The following is a 26,885-nucleotide window of genomic DNA, read 5'->3' on the forward strand; positions in this document are numbered from 1 at the left end:
AAAAGAAACAAATGTCGGACAAACTTGTTTTATATATCATTGTTTCAAAACAAACAAATATGCAGAAGCTCTTTCAAACAGTAATTTTTTGAGAATCCACAATAAATTTGAAAATATAAAGACATTAATGTATTCATATATCTAAAATTGTTTACATTTTCATTTTCTGTACAGAAAACAGGCTCTGCGATAGATTTTAGCCCTATAGGAAACCATCATATATTTTACAGCATTATCTCAAAACAAATTCAAAAGAAAGGAATTAATGATTTAGTTAGATATTTCACTATAATTATTCAATAATTAGTAAAACAGTTTAGAATTTGGTTGTTTCAGTCATATCAACACACTGAAAAGGACTTGCTTCAAAAATTTATAGCAATTTTATTTTTATGAGAAATTGTTTTATGCATATTTTGCAATGTTTTATGCATTTTATGCAATTTCTGTTCAAAGTTAATTTTCAAAAATAATTATACAAGATAGATACTCTTAGATAAATCTTTTGAATAAATATGAATGTAACTAAATGTTAAATAACTTTAGATAATTGATTACAATAATATTTAGAAGAGATTTATTTTTAAAAAAATGGTAAATTTTATTACAGTATTTTGGATTTTGAACCTGAATCAATATGTTATGATGCTTTACATTCTATATTGTCCAAATTTAATTTTCAAGAATAATTATCTTTCATAAAAAATTGCAGAATTCTTTAAGTTGACACTTTTTCTGAATTTTAAAATAATGTGTTAGAATTTCTTTATTTCTTGACCAAATTTTAGAAATTTCGGCTTGGTAGCATTTGAGAGATACATTTTTTAGTATTTTTGAACAGATGTCAAATTTCTTTTCCAATCAACAACTTCTGACTATGAAATGATCTCGAAAAAAAATAATTGACAAAGTAAGCAAGATACTAACACTTCAGTTTCAAAGATTCTTACTAATCTGTTGTTTCAAATATGGTTAATAAAATCTATTCATATCATGGTCTGTTTATTAATAAATATATGGATATTTCAAATGCCTTTTTTATCGTTTATTATAAAACATTCGACACTTCAATATCATCTCAAAAGCTGCTTCCATACGATCGTCTATTTATTCATTGAGCAACTGGGTGAGAACTGACACAAAAATCAAAAATTTAATCAAAAACCATAAAATTGCTGGCAAATGAATATATATATATATATATATAACAATTAGTAGCATGGAATAATTCAAAAACTGTGTTTCCATTATATTAATTGAGCCTTATATAACAATTAGCAGCATGGAATAATTCAAAAACTGCGTTTCCATTATATTAATTGAGCATTCAAACATTCATTAATGCATTTTCTTCATGATATCTAATATAATAATTTCTCACTAGAAAATTTTTTAAAATGCTCATCATAAGATAGTATAAAGCTGATAAAACGTTTTGTGACATAGTTAACAAAGTGAACTCATGATATGAGCATTTAAGGAATTATAATTAATATATCGATATATGTAATGATTGACTTTGTATTTATATGGGAATTTTTAGCACATCAGCAATTGTTTCCTTTTGTTAAATGTTTTAGTTTCTGAGTCGTTTCGATATTTAAAGGTATATCTATACTTTCGGTATGTTTTGCAAGCACTTACCTGTGAATCTTTGAATGGAGTTATAAATTCATATCATTATTTATTCATGATTTTAGGGCTTTTTAAGTAATATGTAAGCATTCGTGTAGTTTTAAGTTATTTAGATAATCGAATGAAATAATAAATACATTTAAAATATAAATACAAGTTTGCTTTTAAAATGATAAATAACATATCTGATAAGAAACTTATAAGATCTTTGAAGAAAAATCTAAAGATACGAAAAATTCTCTAAAGAAATTGTGTTTTCTGCTTATCATTTTATACCCCCAATCCATTTTTATCTTTGGTCAGTGCAAGAAAAAGAAAAGTTTTTATTGCTACTTTAGTGAATTTCAGAAATGTGCTCAGTTATCATAAAGATACCTAAAGAATATAAAATTTACTGCTTAAGTATTGAATTATTGCTAATGTTAGAAATGTTCACACTTTTTACAATAAGCTTGTTATGTATTATTATAAAAATAATTGAGGATTTACGATAATGGTTTTCTTTTTGTGAAACTTATTCCTAGAGATAAGTTGAAATACTTTCTAAACGATTTATATTAATATTGTACAATGAAGTTGGCAAAAATTCTCAACTTCATCTCTGTAAAAAGCACTTTAGCAGATTATTTCGATTTCCGGTAAGTATTATTCTTTATTGCCTATATATCTGCAAAGTATTGTATTATCTTTAAAATGATACTATTTTACACATTTAAAATTCTTCCTTAATGTTTTTCTCTGTTTTTCGTACATTACTAAATGTCGTATAATATCAAGAATGCAATGCTGCATATGTTACTATTATCGATGCAATTGATCGCATTATTAAACAAAATGAAATCCTTTACAATATACTGACATTTCTCAAAAGCAAATAATTAAAAAAAATCATATTTTAAAATCAGAATTTTTAATTGTAATAAGGCATTTTAAACTTTATATTATTAACTATTAATTGAAGAAAATAATTCAAGATTTAATTTTTGAATAATTAAATATGAGAAAGCCTGATGACATCAATATTATTTATAACGCTATTTAAATACAGTTTTACATAAAAGTAATATTTTCATCTGATTACTCTTTGCACAAAAAAGTACTAAATGTGCTATCCGTTCTTCATCAAAAAATATTTATAAAACTATTTGATATTTTTCCTGTTTGATTGCATCTTATATATTGTCAATTCATAATTATATCCCATGAAGATCGTAGTCCTTCAAACAAAATATAAACCCCATTTTAGTTATTATTTTCTTTATTTCCTTCAGGCATCCTCTTTCTTCATGCCTTTTTTTATTTCCAAGGCAATCAATGGCCATTTCATTATTATTTAATTAATATTAAGAGAAAATGTTAATGAGATTAATTAATATATCAAGTCAAAATTTCTCAGAAAAGTCCAAATCTTGCGATACGACTTCATTATACCGTTGAGAGACAACAATGAGACTGTACAAACACACGATACAGCAGAGCCTGATCTCTCAGAAAAGTAAAAGCTGTCGATTAGTGAAGCGCCTGTCGATTGTTCAGGAGAAAAGCAGTTACGGTCGCTTTGTGTGAGAGAAAATTCCTATCGAGAAAACAGACAGAAGAGTATTGGAAGTTTAATTAAAAATTTTCCATCTTTTCATACTTCTCTATTCTTAATAATGCTACAACCAGCTTTCTTTCTCTTGATTGTGGAGCTAGTTAATATCAACTTACGTCCTTTCTCCTATTATTTTGTGCCTCGAGATTTTCTGGGCCTCCTTTCAAAATGCAGAAGAAAAACTGCCTCCCTTTGTGCATTTCTGTTTTAAGATTTCACGTCTTTTTTTTGTTGACCGATGAGCTGACAGACGCACCCGATAATAGCTATTCTGTTTTGTTAGCTGGGAACCTGAAGCGATGTTTGTATTAACCACAGAAAATGCGGACTTCAAAGGGGTGGGGAGCACATTTGAGGAATGTTAACGTTCCTTCTATGTCATTTCTACATCCTTTCTTTCTTTTATTGAGTTGTAATATTCCAATGAAGATGTTAGAGGAGATTGATGTTACACTGCAAAAGAAAGGGAAATAGTTCTTTATCCATTTTTCGGACAGTTTTAGCAATTCTTCCAGTTCGGCATTTGCATTTCTTTTATCCTTTAAACTTTTGCCTTTCAATTGACGCTATTCGTTTTTAAAATAGTTAAAAATCTCTTTTCAAGGAATAAAAATCATTCTGGTAAATTTACTTGTAATGTAAACTGACTTTTTTTCTGTTTATGTGAATTTCTATCATTTACCTCTTTGAAAAATAAAGTAACATATCTTGAAAGATAATTTAAGCTTTAGGTAATAATAGTAATTTAATCTATAATTTTTCATTCATTACAGTTTTAAAATAGAGAAAGACTGTATATTTATTGATCTAATAAAGACTATAGTTATTTATGAACCAATTCAGACTTTCCAAAATAATCAATAAATTTTGAAATGCAGTTCATCATTTTTTAATGGCGGTTTGATGAAATCTTCAAAACACCTTTGGAAATAAAAATTGTTACGGAGATTTACATTAAAACCCGAAGTCATGGATAAATTTTGGAAGAATGTAAATTGTCGGATGTTTTTAATTCATGAAGAATTTAATAAAAAGTTCGATATCATATACTCTAGTCAATTAATACCTGACAAGAATTCTTAATAACAACCTGGTCATTTCTGTATTTTTCAGAGGCAAATTAACGGGAGCTTAGTACTCGGAGCATCTGTAAAATGTGATCTTCTTTTTTATACAGAAACTGTAATTTTTTTCACTCCGGAATCTATGGTTCCAACATGAAAATATCCATTGCAGTAGGTCATCAAATATAAAGCTGAAACTAATGATGACATTCCGGCAACAATCATTTATTATGGGACTAGCTTAATTTGTTTCAAAATTTTACCAAACTTAACTCCATTGGACTTTTTCCTTTGGAGATACATGATACAGCAGGTGAATACATCTCTTCTAACAGATGGCATGCTATTCAATTCGTGTTAGTCAGGATTATGCAAGTATTCACCTGCCATGTTGTATAAATGCGAAGGGAATTGTAGTCCAGATCCCAAATATATATTGCAGATGGCAGAAATCTCTTATTCAAGTAGGTAAACGAATCAAAAGATAGATTAGAGTTATTTTTTTCTACATTTCCTGTCGTCATTTTTCTGGAAATCAAGGTCAATCGAAACCAGGTTACGTTCTTGGCACTGGTGTATGCAAAATGTCTACTACTTTATGTCTATGATACTCTGCAACTAAATTTCTATGATACTCTACAACTTCATATACGGCTTTTTCTGTAACGGGTATCGCTTTTAATATAAATATGGCTAACTTTCTCATGAATTAACATTATAAATAGTATACTGCTGCCACTCAAAGGATTTTTGCAATTCCCGAATTCTACTTTTCTGACATTAGCTGTTGCCGTTTTTATGTTTATGTGAGAGACAGGTTATTAAAAAACATCATGCATATGTTAATAATTTAAATGTGAAGGCATATTGTTTCTTTAGATTACTATGTATTCTTTAATCTTGCCTAAATTTTATTATTTATATGATATTCATATGGTATTATTTTAATGTGATGTTACAAATTTCTCATTTTTAAATATTATAAACTATTTATTTCAATTGTATTCGTTTATTGCCTTAAGTGTTTCTATATCATTATATATTTAAAATTTTAATATTTATTCCTGTATAATAAACGTTTTTATAAATGCATGTTAAATAAATTACCGAAGCGGAACTTGCTAGAAAACATTTTGAAAACATCTTCTAAGATGAGTTTTTATTAGATATTCCTCCAGTTTATTTGAAAGTCCACAGGAAGCATATGATCTGATAGCTATTAAAATACAATTACATAGCAATATACAATTAATAAAATATATAATTTGCAAATACACAATAAAATGTGATCATATTATTATTATTTTTTTTATTATTTGTGAAAGGATGCCTATTCGATTTTACGAAGTTAGATGGTGAAAAGAACAATGTGACAAGTTATTACCTTTGCCTTTGATAGTATTTCTTAGTTATTTTTGGAATTCAAGAACTGCCTTCTTCGATCTGAAGAACCAGAGACGCATTTCAATGGTTCTTTGTGTATCATTTCCCAGAGGGGACACTTCTTTGTCTTCACTGAATCGCCGTATCTAGAAATCTCATTGATATGTGTGGCGTGTTTGGTTACCTGGCCTGCCTTTTAAAATGCCATCATTGAAGTGTTGCGAAAATAACTTGTGAAGTAAAGAATCAAAATAAAATCTACAAACATTCTTTTAAATTAAAATAGCATCAGATTATTCTTGGCCAAGCTATTTTTGTGCTCATGAGTAATTTTGATATTTATCCTGAACATTTAAAGTGATTCCAAATTAAGGGCTTTCCTTTGTAAGAGACAATATAATTACGATATTCCATATATATCTTTTACACTTTGAATCGACCTCAAGTGAAATTATTATTTTAATAAGTATCATTTTATTAGTAATCAAGCATTAATATTCTGATTCAATAACTGTTTTTTTTTTCTAAATAGCTATAATTGTTTACTTTTCATGCATTTAAACAAAATTCATTTCAGATTTTCCACGAAATTATCTCTCTCTCTCTCTCTCTCTCTCTATATATATATATATATATATATATATATATATATATATATATAATATATATAATGAAAATGAGAATATATATCGATATATATATATATATATAATCCCTTTAAAGTTGAGGGATAAAGCAGTTGCAGAAATCGACATTCGAAAAAATAGAGAAACAAAGAATTCAGTTTCTGATGCGGTAAGACACAAAAACTCAAGGTAATCACTCATAATAAAACTTTACCTGTGTGACTCGAGGGACACGAAAGCCGGAAATGAATGTCGTCAACAGTTCTTTAAGAGAATCGCAATTTGAAGATTTCGTTGGTTTAGAGAAGAAGGTGTTAGTGGAGTTCTTTCAAGATTCAAGATGATAAAACTGTTTTCTTTTCAATCTACAATCTCTTAAAGGAAAAATTATGCGACTTCTTCAAACTCTTGACAAAAATATGAATTGTAAATTATATATATATATATATATACTAAAACCATTCTTACAACTATAAACAAACCTGTGTACTGATAAGGATTCATCAATTGAGTAGTTATGCTATACTGACTGAGGCATAAACTAGTAATTTGATATATTTTTGCTTTTGTAAAGTAGCGAAGGAAAATAATTCTCCAAATTAATGTTTGCTTTGTGACTGTTACAGTTGGTTCAGCCGAGGATCCTAAATTATTCAGATCCAGATAAAAATTTGATTCCAATCCTTAGAATAGTATTTGGTTCCTAATTGTTCAGGAATGCATAATTTTAAAATTTCGGGAATATAAAGTTTTTTTATATTATCGTTAAGATATATATAAAAAAAGTTTAGATTCAAAAATAAAGTTTCATGATTTTCCATTTCCTCATGAAAATGAGAATAAAATTGGAGACAATACAATTATGATACAAAAAAAAATGTGGCATATGTGAATTCCGGTTCATGTTGTAATTTTAAAGTACAATGGAATAAAACAATGCTTTTTAAAAAGTGAAATTCCTTCTAGGTACGTTTTTTTTCTTTTAATTTTAAATTTACCTCGCCTAAGAAAATTGCAAGTGCAAACTTGAATAAACTGCATAGCATCAGTGCTTCAATGAATAAGACCGAAAGGCTCGAAAAGAAATAATAGATTGCTTAAAATGCACGACAGAAATTCAGGACTAAAACAAAACATAAGAAAAGAAAATATTACCTTGATAGCTAGGATGTTATTTTTACGTCCATCATTAGATAAGGCAAATAGCATTTGAAGCATGGCCTTCGAACTAGAAGTAATGATTTGAGAAGCTATAGACTGAAGAACAAATAGCTGACAAAGTCATCAAAGAAAAAATAAATAGGATGTTTTACATAAATATGTGCCCTATGGCAGTTTCCCATTCTTTGGTCCAATAATAGCCTCCTAGGAATGGAATTTTCTACAAAATTACTTAGCAACACATTCTGTAGGAATTATAAGGAACATGTTTCTTGATAAAAACATCAAAGTAATGTGAACGTCGACAAAATTACAGGGTTTACACCAATCTAAAATGTCTGGGACTTATTGGCACGACAATTTTATGCAAATATGAAGCAGTGCAACAAAAGAAAAACTTGAATCTTTTGTCATTGAATCGAGCAAACGTATCCCCCATTGAGTAAAAAATGTACGTAATATATTTGATACACAGTGTAACGTATGAGTAAGAACATAAAATATAGTTTATTTTTTCAATAAAATTATTTCCGTGTGATTCTACGAATCGTATTTGTGTTATCGATTCTTTTACCATATGTTTAGCTGGAAAATAGGTTTAAAATATTTACTTTTTTTCGATTGCTGAATTTTGATTTTTTTTTTTTTTTCATAATTTGATTTAAACTGTCAGTAATTTGTGCTTTTTTAATATTTCACTCCTAGCAGTAAAAATGTATTCTATTTGTGATGGCTAAATTCTGTTAGCATCATACACAGTTTTTCTTGTAGAAACCAAAACTGGACATTTTTATGCTTGATAACGCAAATACCCCTTTTGCAATTTACTTAGAAATTATCTTTTCAAAAAGTAGTAGATTTTTCAGTGTTCGGATGCACAATTTTATAAAAAGGCATGAATGGGGTGTAGTTTATTAGATGCAAAATAAAATTGGCTGCATTTTTTGTTGCAAGCCATGTTGTTTGTTATTGATTAGGAAAATAATATAATGATTTGAATTGCATTAATTTATGTAAAAATACGAAAGCTTGTATGCCAATAGAAATCCATGTTACTTTTCGTTTCCATATAACTGAATTTTCAAATGAAATTCAACCGTTTCCTCCAAATCATGCTTCTAAGTCCGAATCATAAACTATATCTGAGCTATGAAACATTAATTTTACTTATTTATAGTAGCATGATGTGAAGACGCTATCATTTAATATCGTGTTAACAATCGTTCACAAATATAATTACGTTAAAGTGAATTCGAGATACCTCGCTATTTTGAAAATTAAAACAAATGTTACATGCACACTTCAGTAATGTTAAGAGATAATTTCTTTTCTAGATATCCAAATTTATTAAAAAAAATATTGTAACTTACACTTTTATTTTCAAAATTTTTGGCAATAAAAAGTATATTTCATTAAACAACATTAAATAGAAATTACATTCGTTTCATAGACATGATTTCAAAGACAAATAATAAAATTAATCTCACACCTTGTAAAAATAAATAAAATAAAGAAAAAGTTCAATCTGAGTCTCTAAAATATTATCTTTTGAAAATATGATAGGAAATGACAATCAATATATAAATTGTTTTTAATATACATAATGCATTTTTTTACAATAATATTCAATAAAAGATTTAAATTGTTGCATCTACCTTTGTTCTTATTAACCAGTTTTTAATTAAAACCGTTTAAGTTTCTTAAAAAATAAACATTTCACGTAATCACTTTTTGTATTATTTTGTAACTTAATTATCATTAAAAGAATAATGTATGAAGGCACTCATAAGTAGATTGATTTTAATAACCTTATTTAAATCGTAATCTTATCCTATATAAGAGACTGGCCGTTAAATGATTTGTCTCTTTTAAAATTACTCTTTTTGAGAGGTTGTATTTTTTTCACATTCATCAAATCAAACAATTTACTAAAATATTTTTAAATAAAATTTAGAAAGCAATAATAAATTTAAATGCGGTTCTTGGTATTTCTCAAAGCTATTTCTTGTATGAAACCTATTTCATTACCTTGTTCCTCCTCTTTTGTAATACTCATTTATGTATTTGACGATCAATTCAAGCTCTTGACTATAACTTCCATATTGTTTTATTTTAAGTAACTATTCGATTTGAAAAGACAGTATGAGTTGAAAGTATTTTTACGACTTCTTTAACTATTATTCCAATTTCCACTTTAATTACACCCAAAGGAAATTGCCTATTATGAATTACCATCGCCAGATGTCTTAGAAAGTATTAAATCGATTTCTGAGATTTCACTCATCATTACTTCTTGGTATCCGATTACTTGATAATGACATTAAAAGTAGAGACAAAGAAAGTAAATTTGATTCAATATCCCCGAAGTTCCCCTTTTACTCGCAATTGTTAAGTTGAGTAGTCTTCAAATGAAAAGGAAATTGAACACTTGTAACTATAATCATTTACATTAAACTATTATCATTTGATTAATTTCAAACCTTTACCTAGTTCACTTTCATTCTAGTATATCTGTATATTACTTACTAATCTTCTAGAGTCTTTGTGCACAATGAAATATTGTTTATTAAAGAGTTTATCGTATCATCTATCTGAATAGAGAATGATTTTTAAATGCAGTTAACTTCTATTCCGATTTCAATAGACGCCTTTGAAAGTTGTTAATCAAATATTTTCCAACAACTTTGAAAAAATTACCAACATAAATAAAATGCGCATGAATGAAAAGTATATAATCATTCCTATTGCTCGGCAATGAAATTACTCAAGAGAAAATATCAGAATCATCAATACAATGTTTGACTTCAAAAGACTTCAATTCAAGATTTGACTTCTATACTTTAATAAGCATCATAGCTTTAAAATAACCCTCAATACGATAAAAATATTTTTGAAATCATATTTGTATTTATAGAAAAATTGAATTCGGTGTACAGTCCATACACATTTTTTAAAAAATTAAATTAAAATTTTAATTTTTTATATTATATTAAATTAAATTAATATATAAATTTTTTATATATTAATGTTTATAATTTAATTATTTAAAAATGATTACGCATGACCTGCCTAGCCTATCTTTTCCCCATGATAATGGTCGGTCTATTTTTAATAAAGAACTGGCAGCCTCCTCCATTTGGCATAACATCAAAAGCGCTTCTGTATCAGGTCTATCAACTTTCTTACTCTTATGTATGCGAAGCATACAAGAGAAAGTATTGTAATTATAGTGAAAATATCGAACTCGAGAGTTTAAAGAATTCGCAAATTACCAACCTTCCTGAATTCGAAATAATTCGAATTTCCGTACTTTTGGAACTATGTCTGTCTGTCTGTCTGTGAACAAGATAACTTAAAATGTCTTTGATTTGGACGTATGAAATTCAATGAATGGTCTTTACATAAAAATTGTAGATTTTTATCAAATTTTGAAATAAATTGATTGAAGTTTGTCTGACTGACTGTCCGAATATAACCTAACACGATGACAACAAAATATCTGTCGGTCTGTCCTATCACAATTGTGATAGGATATACCGACTATAGACCACACACACACACATTATATATATATATATATATATATATATATATATATATATAATGATTTAAACGATTAGCATTATATTTAATCAGATATGGTAATAAAATGGTATAATTTTTGTAGACAAATTTCAAATTATTTTCTTATTTAATTTCATAAATTTTATTTTAGAAGTCACAGTTTTCAGTTTCAAAGAAAAAAATATACCCATATCTGTCATTTATTTGAAATAAAGTTTTGTCAGTCAAGAGGCATAGAAAATGCTGACATAAATTTAGAATGTTAATTTATTTCTGATTGAAAATCTGAAGTCAAACTTTCTATCTTGTGTTCAGAATTCAATTTTATAAGAAAAGTCTCGCTATTTTCAGTAATCTCTGCTTTTGAAACTAGTGCCACTCAGATCTTTAGAATTTTCTGTAAGTGAATTCGAAGATTTCTGAGCGATTTATCGAACTTAAATGCATATCTCGTTCCCCTTTTACAAGACATCATTTGAATGCTCTTCGGTAGAAAACAGTAAGGCTCTTTTCAATAGAAATTGAACTTATTTGCATGATTACTATTAGCAATTGTATTTGAAAGTAATATACTATCACAAATCGGTTCGATTTGTCTGCGGCATCGAAAGTATTCCGGAAATAAAAATCTCGAGTTACTATCACCCGCGATTCTTTCTTTTTCAATAGGGATTTCAAGAAATACAATTTCCTATGAAGATTTAGAGTTCTATAGAGATCCATTCTACAATATTTGGGTTCTGCTGCATTTCCGCAGAAATACCTTTTCTTCGACTTTGTCATCGAACCGATTATATCTCTTACGCACTTGTGACATGAAATATTTCTTGCCTAGAACTTAAAAATAGAACATATATTGCTTTTTCCAGTTAAATTACTGGATCGGAAATTGAGTTCTCAGAATAACATCGAAAAGATTCTTGCTTGAGTTTTTTTAGATGAAAAATGATTCAAGAAACAAACCATTGCTGTTAACATATAAAGTCCTATATTTCATGTGAATTTCTCTATTGATAAAAGAGCTTGAAACTGGACATATTTATCGATGTCTATATTTATCATTTTGAATCAAACTCGAGGTGTTTTTCGGAATGGAGAAACCTTGTTTGAAGAGTAGTTGGATTGAATTTCTCATCTAAACAATTTAGTTACGTAAATATTTTATAAAAGTATCAAATCCATGAATATATGGAATATCCATTATACCCGTTTCTTCAATTGATTGGTTTATGTATTATAAGCATAATTTGAAGTCAAAACGTATTCTTTAATATTTTTCAATTTAATTTATATGAAAAGTTTTTTTCTCTAGCGGATTTTTTTAACAACTTGTGATTACAAGTTAGTATAATTCATCTACTAGTATTTAATGGATTTCCTCAGATGTTATTAAGAATTTGAGATATTAAATTTTGCTTTATTGAAACTTAAGTGAAAATAGATTTTGAAGCTTGATATGCACATATACATAAATAACATTAATTAATAATTTCGGGGATATATTTTAGAATAATTCTAATTCATTTCTTAAGTTCATTGAAAAGATTATTCCTAATATCAGTTTTTTACTTTATTTTTATTTTTATTTATATTATAAGTTTCATGTTTCATGGTGAAAGCTATTATATGTAATTTTTTACCAATCACATCATTTGAAATTAATTAACTGATATTATCTTTAAATAAAAAAAAATAATAAAAAGTAAATATTTTTAAGAATCAAATGAAAATTAGCTAGCTAGACTTTTTTTTTAATATTATGCTTTGTTCTATTTTCAAAGATAATACATCAAAATAAAATGTATATTTTTGCATTTTAATACAAAAAATGTACTCAATCATTAAATGTTTTAAGGGATATTAATAAAAAGTGCAACAACAAGTACATTACTTACCCCAGGTATGGTTTCAATATACAGTACAGTGATTTTCATTTCAATTGCATTTTTGCCAATCAGAATTAAGCATTGAATTGAATATTTATAGTTTATTTATCATCATTATTATTATTATTGCTTTCATGTTGCGGATTATAAAAAAATGGAAATTAAAGTCTTCATTTTTTTATTCTATAATCATGAAACAATTTAGACAATTAAGTAATAAGCATAAGGATTTTGATGCTTTCTTTTCAAGAAAATAAAATGTTGCATGAAAAATAACTTAAGAAATTACTTTATTTTCTGATAAAATGCAACGTATGTTTTTAAACAAACAATTGGATTTTAATAATATGATAATTTGAGAATTAATAAAATTTTGCATCTTATTGATACAATTTACAATAAACATAAACGAACTAAACTAAACATATGTCGTTTATGCTTAAGACTAGAAACGACATTTTGCCAGAATCTCAGAAATTCATAATAATAGCCGGAGAAATTTACTTTATTTTCTTAACTATAAAAATGGAAACACCATTTCTAAATAACGGTAACTTATTTCTAGATAATATTTACAAATTCTTAAAATTCATATCACGAATTAAGTTGCTAATATTTTCTTAAGTTATTTCAAATTAATTTCTTTGACTTTGGAACAAAAAATATTGACCTTTATTTTTAGTATGGAAATGCATTTGTTATTGATTTCAAATTATTAGATAAATACGTCAGTGAAAAAAAAATGTGGAACAAATAAAACCCTATATTTTAAGAAAAAGTAAAATTTTGAAAATAATCTTTTTTTTACATGTGAGGAGTAATCTTCTTCATCAAACAAATTATAAGGAATCTTTATTTAGACTAATGAATTTAATAAAATCTATAATCCAATTCTGATAAGAAACCAAACATTTATTATATTTTATCCATAACATTATATTTTTTAAGTTTTAATTCTGCTTAATAGTTCTTTTAAATATGTGTCATGAAATCATTAATTCATTTGAATGTTCATTTGTATTAAACGTTATTTACTGAGAAAATATTCATATGAAGAACCTGATGCCTCCTTACGTGCATACTGTCATATTTGGCTATATACGAAAAATAAAAAAGAATTACTCTTTCAAACTGGCAAAATAATTTTATAGTCAGCATAATAAGGGGAAATATTGAGTAGTATTTAATCTTTTTTAAAAAAATTATCCTTTAAGAACTGAAATTATCTAAAATATATACAATTTTTTTTTTCTTTTCTTTTTTTTCCCCTTCTTTTTTTTTTTTTTTTTTTTTTTTTTTTACTGCTGCTGCTCAAATTTAAAGTTATTACAGGTTTCCCAGCTAAAAGTCTTTTAAAGATTCTCTCAGCCCGCCTTTCATTCAATATGTCCTAAATAAATATATAGAATTTTTAGGCTGTGGATAAATTAGTTATACGAAGGGCCATGAAATCCTTTTAATTTAATGGCTTGTATTCAGAGGAAAATCTTCCACTGATGCAACATTTACAAGAACCGTAAGTAAAGAGTTAATCAATCTTCCATGTAAAGTACTAATGCATTTGTGTCTAAATCCATTAACATTGTATAAAACAATAGATAGTCTATATAAAGATAGTAAACATGTTGCAGTTGGTTCATTGAAAGCCTAAGTGATTACTTCCAAAAGCGATAGACTATTTGAGTTGCACAACTATCCTTAAAGTCTAATCTTTTCAATGGCCCTTGATGTTTCCTGTTTTAAAGACACCGACAAATGTCCCCTTAATGTATTTCTAAGTGCTCTTCTATATTTAAAGCCCTGTAAAGATTAATTCTAAATTAGAAATATGTGGTTAGCAGCATGGTTGTGGCTATTTTAAGAATGTTTATGTATGCAAGATAGCATTATATTATTAAAAGTCAACAGCTTCCAGCTCTTCATGTGTGTCGTTTCTCAGAAGTTAATGTAATTAAAATTAAGCAAATGTGATCAAAAGGAATCAGATGTTGTCGTTTAGCCAACAATTCTAGTTTTTTATTGTGCTTTCCGGTTTGTAAAATCTAAAGGATGTATCTGCGATTTTGATAAGTGTTCTGAACAGTCTTAAATTTGACTTACAAGCAATAGGAAAAATGTAACCTAAACAATTAACTTTTCCTAAATATTGTATATATCATAATTTCTTTCTACCATTACACTTATAATATTTAATTTTGGTAAGAATATGGTCCGTTATACAAATCGTATAGAAAAGACTTATTGTCTTAATTTTTTGGCAATTCATACCTTTTAAGGAAACAGTATTTATTTTTAAAGAAATATTATCTGGGTATTTTAAGAAAAAAACCTCATCTAAAAATGCAAAACTAAAAACTTAATCCATGAATAAATACTTTCCGAAGTTGCATTTATAATTAAAAATTCTTTATAATTCATAATTAAAAAAATTGCAGTGAATATAACCAATGTTGATGAATCAATTAAAATAAATAACGATAGGCAAATATCAATAAAAAATATCTCTTCATGCTTTCTGGTAACACATTTTTTCAGTATTTCTTTTCTTCTCTATTTTGCAGGGAACTGCATTCTTTATCATTTAAAAAAAAAAGAAAATATGTTTTAGTTTTGACCAGAATCTTTTATTAGTTGTTTAGAAATTGATGAATGTCAAAATGGTGAATAAGCTGGGCGAAGATATCTTGTGCACAGGGATGAGACAGCAGCATATAAGCTATCGGATTCTCGGCTGGTTTGACGGCATATCGGATGAATAAAGACAACTTTATTTTTCCGGCTGGTGAGTAGGTCCATTCAAAAATGGGAGGAACTAACGCGTTGAGTGCACCCTAACTGACTTGCCTTGAATCACAATTCAGCGTCTGGACTGCGCAATGTCATTAAAGTTTGCGAGTGTGACTTGCCCTGAATTAGTTTCTGTTTTGATTACTAAGGCTCAGCATTCATGAACATAATTAAGTCACGAATAGTTTTACAATGATTATTCTAAATAATCGAGTTTATTTAATTATATAAATTCCATCATAAAAATTAGTGTATTCATATTGAGATTATCATAAGCATAGAATCTCCAATCTTTTCTTTATATAAGTTTCCTCAGTTGCTTATCGTTCTGATGTTTTTGATTATTTTCTTTTTCTTATTCTAAATCTTTCTATCTGAACAGAGAAGAGTGAATTTATATTTCAAAAATGATATTCCCTATATATATTCTCCGAAGGAACCATTTCTAAACCGCTTGCTTGAAAAAACCCGCATGATCCTTGCTTCAAATCGAGATTTCAAGCAAGGGTCTTTGTAATTTTTCATGCTAATTATACTTAGATAATCTTTTGGGGAATATTCTTTTACAATTCAATGTTAAATTCATTCATGCCGATTATTTCAAAGCATTACCCTTCCTATGGATCTTAAGGTTGAATAGTTTCTGTGGAACTAGAAGCTTCAAGACATGCTTCATTTTGCAATTTTAAAATTTTATAAATATACATACAAAATATTATGATTAACTTGTCCAAAATATAAGCAATGCTTTTTAAATCCAAGCATCTTTTCTGTTAAGACTGAATAATTATTCTTGTATAATTAATTTCATTACTTAGAATGTTACAAAAAAAGAAGGAAGCATAAATGAATCGTGATATGCAATTGCGTTATAAATATTTATGAATAGGAAAAAAATTGTTTTAAGAACAATGTAAAATGTGCCTAGAATTAAAATTATCTTTCTCTCAATAAAATGATTTTCAACATATATAAAAAATATTGGTGCAAAATTGCAGAAACAAAAATTCAGATTTTTTTTTAAATCAAAAATATTTATTTAAGAGAAATTTAAAAACTTTTAATCTCTCATTGATGGAATCCAAAATAATGATTATTTCCTTCAAATTAAACGTCATTTAAAATTTAATTTATCTGAAAAAGAAAAGTTAATTATCTGAAAGAAATTTATGTTTCAGCGCAATAAACAAATTCATCCAAATTCATTTTTTTTAAAGAAATGCAATCTTTCCAAATTTGACATATCAGCGTCATTAAAAAATTCCTTTCTTTCAGAGATAATGAAATAAAAGTCAATGTTCAATTTAATTTTCATATTCCTATCATCTCATATTTATGTTTCATCTTTTAATATACAAGAAAAAAATTCCTCTTATTTGTGAAATTTTATATGTATCTGAATAACTGTATAAATAAACCGTCTTAAAAAGAATTACTAGATTAATTCGTTGAATTACAAGCTCAATTACAACAAATTTTGTATAATATTTTTCAATATTTTCCGATATGAAGATTATTTTACATTGTTATTAAAGTATGGAGGAAATGAATCGAATATTATTTTTGACTGTTTGACGTGTAAAATATTAGAGTTTGTGAGACTTCATACAAAGATTATGCCCTTTTACCATCTTATCTAATGGCTTCATGTTGTTAATTGGTCTTAGTGAGATTTATTAAACATGCAGTTAGTAGTTCTTAAAGCACACTACTACTTTAAATTTGTAAAAGATTTCTGAATACTAATAGTTTCCAAAGAAGATGATTTCTATTCCATGTACTTCAGTTACATCTAACATTCTTTCTATAACTATTCATAATAATTATTTTAAAATTAATTGGTTTATGAAAAAGTTATATTTATTATCAAGATTTGCATGAATATACTTTATTTTACGATATATCACCGAAAATAAGTTCTTGTGAATGTAAATACAAAATAAAAATAATACTTTCAGACATTGTAGGTTTGCTGATATTCAGTTGGAAATTAACAGTGCAGAGTTACTTCTGAATTCCATATCAATATCTTGGATTTCACGAAAATGCTGTTGAGAGCTTTGACATATTTTCAAATATTGAGCTTTTGAAAGTTTTAAACATTATTCAAATAACAGGATGCAAACTTCTGTAACGAGAATGCGATTAGATGAACGTCTTATTTGAGAATGCAATTTTCAATAGCTAGTTAAAGATGTAACTTTCAATAGAAGTTTACTGGCATATCTCATTTATGTATTGGGAGTATCATATAAAATGCCTTGCGGACTCTGTAGTGTGCCTTCTTGAGATGCTTTGTTCAAGTAAAATTAAAATCGATCGCTGTCAAAAGAGAATATCTTTACATTTTCGAAAATGCACAATCAATAACTACAATATTAAAAAAATATTTAAATATACTAAAGTTAATAAAAAGAAAGAATATATATATATATATATATATATATATATATATATATATATATATATATATATATATATATATATATATATATAGTAAAAGAAAATGCTTTTTACAGTTATATCAGTTTAATGAAAAGTGAAGTATGCATAAATTGATTTGTCATTTTCCCTTTAAACTTCTTTCACCATTAAGGATTTTCATTTCCAATACCTGTTATTCTTTTCATGAATGTCCTGGGAAATACTCGACAAGGACACATATGAGCCCCTAATTATCGAAATATAAGGAATTTTTACCATTCTTTTATTTACTTAAATATCAACATTTGATGGATTTCTTATGTATAGCTCCTTCATCTTCAAAATCGTATTTATATAGATTATGAGAATTTCGTTTTTGGACAGTTTGATGCATTTATTATTTTTCGCGTTTCTATCTTCTGATGCTTAATAAGAAATTAAAACAGAATAATAACAGACGTAAATACGTAAATAAGAAACTAAAACAGAAAAATGTTTGTATTTTACTTATATTAAAAAATTTCACCTCAAATATGTCACATGTGCACAATAATAACGCATCTGTAACGTATCTGAAAATGGTATTTTTTTTTTTCTTGAATTGATGAGATGCTTTATTTATTTTATTTTTTTTAATTTATTTTTGCGTTCTTTGCCCATTTTCAAAAAAAAAAAAAATAGCGAAACAATTTCTCACTGTCGGAAGAAGTTGATAAAAATAGAACAAAATGATGATGGGTCATAAAACATGGGAAAATTACGTCAAATAGAAACAAGAAAACGATGTAATTTTGGCTTAAATTGAATGTAAGCTAATAATATACAAAAAATATTTTCAGTAAAAGTAATGAAGATGATTACAAAACGAACTGAGGCTTAGTAATATTGATTTGTTGTCGTCGCCTTTAATTTTTATTTCTTTTCAATACTGTTCAGAGTTGTTTCTTTTATTAAAATTGCAGGCAGGTAAATATACAAAAAGGAAATGCATCTACGCCAAAATGTGTGATATGTAAATTGCTTTATGAAACACTTATTCCAAAAAATAACTCAATTTTCTTATCTTTTATACATGTTGGTGCTATTGATGCTCAAAAAAGTTCTTATCACATTTATTAAGGAGTTCCAAACTGCACTAAAATGTAATGTATTCTGAAATTTCAGCCAACAATTAACATACCGTTTAGTGATAGCTTTTTTTGAGATACCTAAATTTAATAAACATTAATTAATATGACAAAAGAAAAAATAAGAAATGCCAGAAAATTTTCAAGATTTTTTTTTTTTTTTGTTTACAGAAATTTTTGTTTTATAATCAAAAATCCATGTATTCCAATTATGATTTTTAAGAAATTGCTAATTAATTTTAATACAATTCTTAGTTTTCCCGATTTCTCTTTCGTTTTAATTTTCTGAAACACATAAGCCTGTGATTAATCATATAGAAGTTTCGTATTGCAGACTTCAATTTTGTAACTTTCACAAAAGTAATCTAATCATGTCAATTCTATTTTTTTTTGCAGTCGATTTAATGTCATCCTTCATTGCTGTATTCACACACTAAAAATATTATATGTTTCTTTTATATTATTTATGCATTTTAAGAAAATTCATGCGCACATTCTAAATTATAAAAACTTATTTCAAAAATGTCCTAATGTTTTTCACCTTTCTTTTTCCTTTTTTGTTTTCTTAAATTCTGGATAATTTTTTTAATCATATCAGCTCCGTATCTTCAATTTCAGAAACAATGGAACTGGTAATATATAGCTAAAATTCTGGCATATATTTTGTGTATAAAGCTGTAAATTATAATAAAAGAAATGGATGGTTACTTTTCATAGGATGTTTAATTATGAGTATTGCCTAAAGCATTTAAAGCATTAAAGCTGGCCATATCGTTATATGAAACCTGATTATTTGCAGCTAACAAGGCAAATGTGGCTCAGAGTAGGAATGCTAGAATATCGTATTGAAACCAAATGGTGTAAAGATTTCCGTATAGCTATTGGTGGCATTGTTGCATTTGTTTTTAATAAAATTTGAATATTTATTTTGATATTACTTGATCTTCAAGCAACCCTTCAAAATATTGTTCTTTCGTATTTGACCTCGTAATACATTAAACTCAATCATTTTGATGTTTACTACCCCCTTTTAAAATCTCCTTAATCTCTCTTAAATGGTACGTGTTTCACTGCCTGGTATTTATTTCGTATTTCACCTAATAGTATATAAACATATATTTAAAAATATGCAGGCCTAAATTCAAACAACAGTTTTTCAACAGTGAAACATATCGCCAAGTTTCCAGGGGAAAAAGTTACCGATTTATTTTGAAAATTAAGATAGATATTTCAATATTTTAATGTTTATTCTCCATGCAAGACTATTCTTAAGTTTGTGGATATCTGCGAATTCGAGCCTCGGATTCGAATCTTACTGATTATCCACCAGTAGTCCAACTGGCGTTTTCATATTCGTATATTAACAGTAGCAGTGTATCTTAGTTGTAATTGTAATATGCATATGTTCATATATAAAATCCAATGTTGATAATAACTTTCAGTACCCATTTCCTCATGGCGATATGAAATAAAAGACTTTGTTTTGATTTTAAAGCGGTGTTCAACTTATTCATTATCTCATACACCATAAGTTTTATGAATCATTGGAAAATCGTTAATATTAAAACAAAGGCTAAATTGATGAATGATTTTATAATAAATACCATTCATGTATTTTTTGATCGATGGAAGTAATACTTTCAACATTTTAAGTCTAAATTTGATTAAGTTTTGGGTTTTCCTCATTTGTATGTTCAGGGAAGAATTCATTCTGTTGCATGACTTCAAATATCGCGATAAATAAAATGTAATTTTAATAAAGACAGGAATTTCAGAGTTACAATGAATAGTGAGGAGTCTACAAAAATTAAATTAAAAAAAAAACATTCTCAAATTATATTTTAGAGAAATTCATAATTTCATTAGTTTTTCGTTACTAAATTTGACACCAGTTTTAATATTACTCGTTCAATGGTAGTTAAATATATTTTTTTTAATTCTTAGAGCAATAACTATTCTAAAATATTTCTGTAGAAAAAAATTATAATTCTAACAACAACTAGAGAGCTATTCTTGGAAAAATATTTCTAGTAAAACGTTTTATTTCATAAATGTAAAGTTAACATAGATAAAAGAAATTTTCTTGTAAACAAATTAAAATATTTCTGCAATATTTTTTTAATGGTTAGATGCAATTAATACTAGTTACTTTTCTTATTTTATTGATTTCAATGGAGAAGTGTGTTAAGATCAAGTTTACCAATATATTATGCTTTTCATAAACTAAATGAAGAAAGTATGATGAACAATTTCCAATCGATCATATTAGGAGTTTCAAGAAATGCCTGTTGATGCTGTTGCATATTATTAAATTATATTTTACTCACATAGTTATTCCGACAAAACATAAATGCTTCATAATTTCGTTTCATGGCTTACTTTTTATAGTATTTTCCCATTTCAAAATCTAAAACTAATCCTACTATTAACTTGACAACAGTCAAGAGTAAAATTACATCATAGGACCAAGTATATTCATTTGATTTTTTTTAATTCCATTTATTAATATCTTGAAATTTTAGAATTTTCCCATGTTAATATGTTTTTTATCTTGTTTATTATCAGAAAAAATAAATTCCTACCTTTCAAAACATCGTTTCTGTTGCGTATTCTGCAGATGAATATTTACTTACATCTACTTAATTTTTAAGAAAATAGGACCCTATTAAGCTAAAGTCATTTTTAGCTATCAGTTAAGTAAAGGGGAAAAAAATGCCACATTTTCAAAGTTCTCTAACTATTCAGTGTTAAAATACCAAGACGTTCGAGATATACTCTGAAATATTAAAAAAATTACATTGTAGAACTTTCAATGAATTATAATTCATTGAATATTGCAATAACGTCTATAAACATTCGCTGATAATTGTATTCTATGGAAAACTAAAATGCATTAGCTTTAACTATTCAATATTTAATGATATTCTTCTAACTGTTGCTTAAACATTCATTTATTTCATGTATTCTTCTACCTTATTAACAAAGTTTAAGGAACAGTTAGAAAGAATATATTTCGATAAAAAACTGAATACTTTCCGTTTAAATTATTGTTTTTGCAATAACTCTATCTTTATTCCATTAATGAAAAATGTAGAAATCAATCGGGTATAGCGACAAAAAACGATACATTTAATTCTTAATGTAAGAATATCTTTCTGAATATTTTGCATAATTTTTCGATGCATTTTGTTACTAATTTTTATTTATTATTTAAATTAAAAACTCAAGAATGAAAACAATAAAAATCTTTTATAAATGCCGTGAAAGAGCGACACTCGGATTTTCTGTGGAAATAGATCTGATTTGTAATCCGATGGCAAAGGATAAATCTTTTCTTGTATTGACTATACTATCAAATGTCGGAACTTACCTCGAAAAGAAGTTCTGACGTCATGGTTATACAGCAGACTGCTAAGTCACCAATAGCTAGGTTCAGAATGAAGATGTTTACTCTGGAGGAACGGTTTCGATATCGAGATAAAGATAAGACCAGCACGATAATTGTATTTCCTACCAAAGTGACAAGGATGATGACGGACAGGGTAACAACCTGTTGAATAACAGCCCCACTCCATTCATTTTTTGGCCAGATAGTCGTATTTGTTGAAGTGTCGTTGAATTCGTCGGTGACGTTAGCTGTGACTAAAATCTTTGGCAATATAAACAGAACCCAGAGGGATAAATGGAATGCCATGTTTTAATCTTGTAGTCTTTGTAGGAGTTTTTACACCTGAAAGAAAAACAGTCATTGTAAGATATATTTATCCCAAACAAAACAATGCTTCGCTTTAAAACAAAATATTCGTTTCAACTTAGTATCAAACAAAAAAAAACATATTTAAAACATTAAAAATTACATTTAGCCATTTGTGAATTTGAAAAACAACTGAATTATAGGATATATATAATAACTTGCAATATGTAAACAAGAACTATAAAAGCGGACATTTTTCAGATGTTACAGCAATGTGGTGAATGCAATTGCACATATTATCAAACATTTAATTGTAATTCTTACAATTCATTGAGATGCTGAGCCTTCCTGCAAAATTCGCGTTAGGTTTCAAAACTAAAGTGGCACATATGTTGGATGTTTAGCAGATGGGCCTTAATAGATTACAACTGGCAAAAATTGGACAAAATTATGAAATGAAATTTAATATGGAAATGTCGGAAAGTCTTGAAATATTGGGTATTTTAAATCAATGAAAATTTTCTTTTGTAAAGTAATTTTACTCCATTGTAGTTAATGATTCAAAGTCAAAATAAAACAGGAAGCAAATTACCAAAAATTTTTTGACACAAATTACTACATTCAGCTTGGAAAATATTCCCATATAGAATTTGTCAAATATATTTTTCAAGGGAATTTTAAACATATAACATATGGATTAAATATCATTTGATACTAAAATAACGCCCTGCAGCTGATCCCTTAGAGATTTTTTATATAGGTTGAACAATCATTTATTATAATTTCCTGAAGTATCGACCATGTCAACAAATGTTTGTTAAGATCCTTTTCATTTGAGACATTTTATCAATTTTATAAATAATGATGATAAAGTTTTTTTATATGTGATAGTTATACTTCAAGAAATTTCAGATAAATTGCATAATAAGCATACAGCAAAAAATAGACAGATTCAGTAATGCAATTGAATTTATAAAAAAAAACTTAAGTCGTGGAATTTAATGAAGGTATTTTTAAAGTAAAGTACTCTTTTAACCTTAAGCCATATGGGATTTGTTTTAAAAATATATCGTGTTATTATTTAAATAACATATTTTTCAATTCGAATCAATAATATATGATGCTGAACTCACCATCTAGTATTAGCAGTGAAACAAAATATTTAGACTGTTTCTAAACTTTACATGTTTGTCTCAAATGAAAATTCGATTGAAATAAATGTCTGAATGTCAAAAAGATGCTTGATAAATATTATTTGGAGCATATCTTTCTAGATAAAAAGCAATAAAATTTTAGATTAAATTACGCTTGCTTCCAATTTCCCCGAAGTAATAAAATTATTTGGACGTTGTGTTTTCTTTCTTGGAAAAGAGATCAATTTTCATGGACTATTGCTTATTTGACAATTCTCTGGGTAATATTTTTCGAATAATCTTGCTCAGTTTTATCGACTTTTCATATGAGCCATCAGACAGATATCCCCAATTGCGTGCATAATATTAAACCAGATTTCTGCATTATTGGTGAAGACCTAAAGGTCAAATGATACTACGAGAAACAGAGTCGACTAACGGTTTTTCAGAATAATTATCAATAAATATATAACGTAAATATAGTCATCAGAGTATCGCAGATTCTATGAAGTTTTATTTCAATTTTGATAAATTGAGCTGCAAAATATATGCTTATTTTAGTAATGGAACCAGAAACACGAGGGTTAAGACCGGAGTATCTATAAAAAAGTGTATTTAATTTTTAATGAAAGTTTGAAAGAATCCAAATTAATGATATTTTAGTATTTTTTCAGAATTCCTCTTTTTAGAATGATATAGAAGAAGGTATTAATATTAATTAGCTATAAACAATAATTCGTATTGTTTTTGATGAACAAATATATTTATTTTAATGCAAACAGTGACTAAACTACTATTTTTTTAAATCATCTTATATCAATTTGACTCATTTATTATTAAGATCATATAGTTTAGTCGTTAAATTGTTCACTGAGTAATACACATTTAAATCACTCTATTCATTCAGTGTTAATAAATTAATTATTCCATAGATACTCTTTATATGTTAGAATCCACTACATACTGCCGTAAGGTTATCTTTTGAGGTTGATTCCATCAAATATTGAAAGGTCTCCTTAACCAACAAAAATCTACTTTTCATTTTGAATGTTTTAAAATGACTGTTTGGTTTTATGCCGAAGACTCGTTCTTTTATTTAAATACGTAAGCAGAATCTTTACTTCAACGATATGAGTTGAAAACATATTTTCCGCGTCTAATCCAAATGTCAAAGACACATATATTAAAGGAATTCACATCCTTGGATGATGAATGGCAATCGCCTTCCCTACAGAGAAATGTACTTTATGCTTGTTATAACAGAAGCAATGGTATACGAAACATGAACAGCTGAAAAGTATGATAGTTTAGTTTTTTTACTTAAGTGTCCTTCTGAAATGACTTTTGCAGAAATTTTTATTTCGCTTAAGGTATATGATTAGCATCGGAAGGGGACTTCAAAAAACAAATATTTTAATATTTATATGATGTTTTTTTATTAATATAAGGATAAAATGATGAATAAAAGTGATAATATTTAAAAACTGTTTCAGGTTTTTATTAAAAAGCATATTTTGATTTAAATTTTAGCATTCATTTTAAAAAATGGATTATTCCAGATTTTAAAAAAAATTGTTACAGTTTTTCATTTTTTTTCTAACATGACATATATAACTTATCTAACTATTATCTAAAAACTGTATTCAAAAATAAAAATTGTGTGTGTAATATATGAAATTATCTATAAAATTTTGAATTTTTTCAACAATATTTACATTAAACAATGATAAATCCACTTCTAGAGAATTCAACATCAATTCACAGTTCATTAAATTATGCATAACATAACGAGCACTAATTATAAATTTCATTAAGATATCTTTATTATTTTTTAGATAAGACGATCCCCTTACAGTGGAATTATGAAAAAACTCGTTCTCTATAAAATTCATCCAAAGTTTTAAAATATAATAAGCATCACTGACATGTCAATTGTTTGTTATAACTTGAGACAAATTTGACTAATTGACTAATTTGAGACTAATTGACATAGAGACAAAATAAAGGCATCACTGGAAACAGAAACGTATCTATTGTTTGGAACAGCAAAATAAATAAATATGCGAATTTTATTTAATGCTTACACACCTTTTCAATCCAGTCGAATAACCTAAGCTAAAAAACATTCTTATTCCGTTTTCCAAATACAGGCTTTTTTTTTAACCAGATCAACATAAATTTTCATAAAATCAAGACTTAACACAGTCGAATCGAATTTTTTATGCCTGAGTTTAGGTATTATTTCTTATTTTTAATTCGCATAATTGATGCAATTGTGTGATATTTGTAATTATATATTATTTTTAAAGTATGCAAGTTATTAATTCTGAAAACATTACTGATAACATTTACCTTACCATAACTGAAAGAATATATACTTCTATTGCATATCCCTTAATGAATGTTGACATGGCGAATTCAAATAAAATACGATTAATTTTACAAGCAAACAATACTGATTTCAAAAAATTAATAAAAGCTAGCATTAAAATTCATTTCTAATATTAATTTTATTCATTCCTTTTATTAATTTTATTATAAACTGAATCCATGAAAAATAATTAAAAAGAAATGGAAGCATACATATTTCAAAAATTTAGAAACAAAATAATTAACATCAGTTCCAGTTAAATCCCCCAAATTTCGGTTAAGCAAACACGAATTCGGGGAATCTATAAACAATTTTTTATAAAACACTATCATTTAATATAATAAATATGATTTCATTAAATGCAATTCCTTCTTACATAAATTTCATACAACCCTTTAATAGTTTCGATACTTTGTTGAAATTGTTCGCCTTTTAT

At 26.8% G+C, this 26,885-nt stretch overlaps 1 protein-coding gene across 4 annotated transcripts in view; it reads right to left on the minus strand.

Annotated features, from left to right (window-relative positions):
• LOC129960963 (neuropeptide S receptor-like) overlaps positions 1-26,885 on the minus strand; it is a 227,087-nt gene that overhangs the window by 71,854 nt on the left and 128,348 nt on the right. For 2 of the 4 annotated variants that reach the window (XM_056074740.1, XM_056074741.1), the window contains one exon: positions 22,622-22,981. In XM_056074740.1, coding sequence (XP_055930715.1) covers positions 22,622-22,945 — 324 coding nt within the window. In that variant the 5' untranslated portion in view covers positions 22,946-22,981. The remainder of the gene's footprint in view (positions 1-22,621; positions 22,982-26,885) is intronic. The other 2 variants (XM_056074743.1, XM_056074742.1) reach the window with 2 other exon arrangements.

The sequence above is a fragment of the Argiope bruennichi genome, chromosome X2, assembly GCF_947563725.1.
Source record: "Argiope bruennichi chromosome X2, qqArgBrue1.1, whole genome shotgun sequence".
Lineage (NCBI taxonomy): Eukaryota > Metazoa > Arthropoda > Arachnida > Araneae > Araneidae > Argiope > Argiope bruennichi.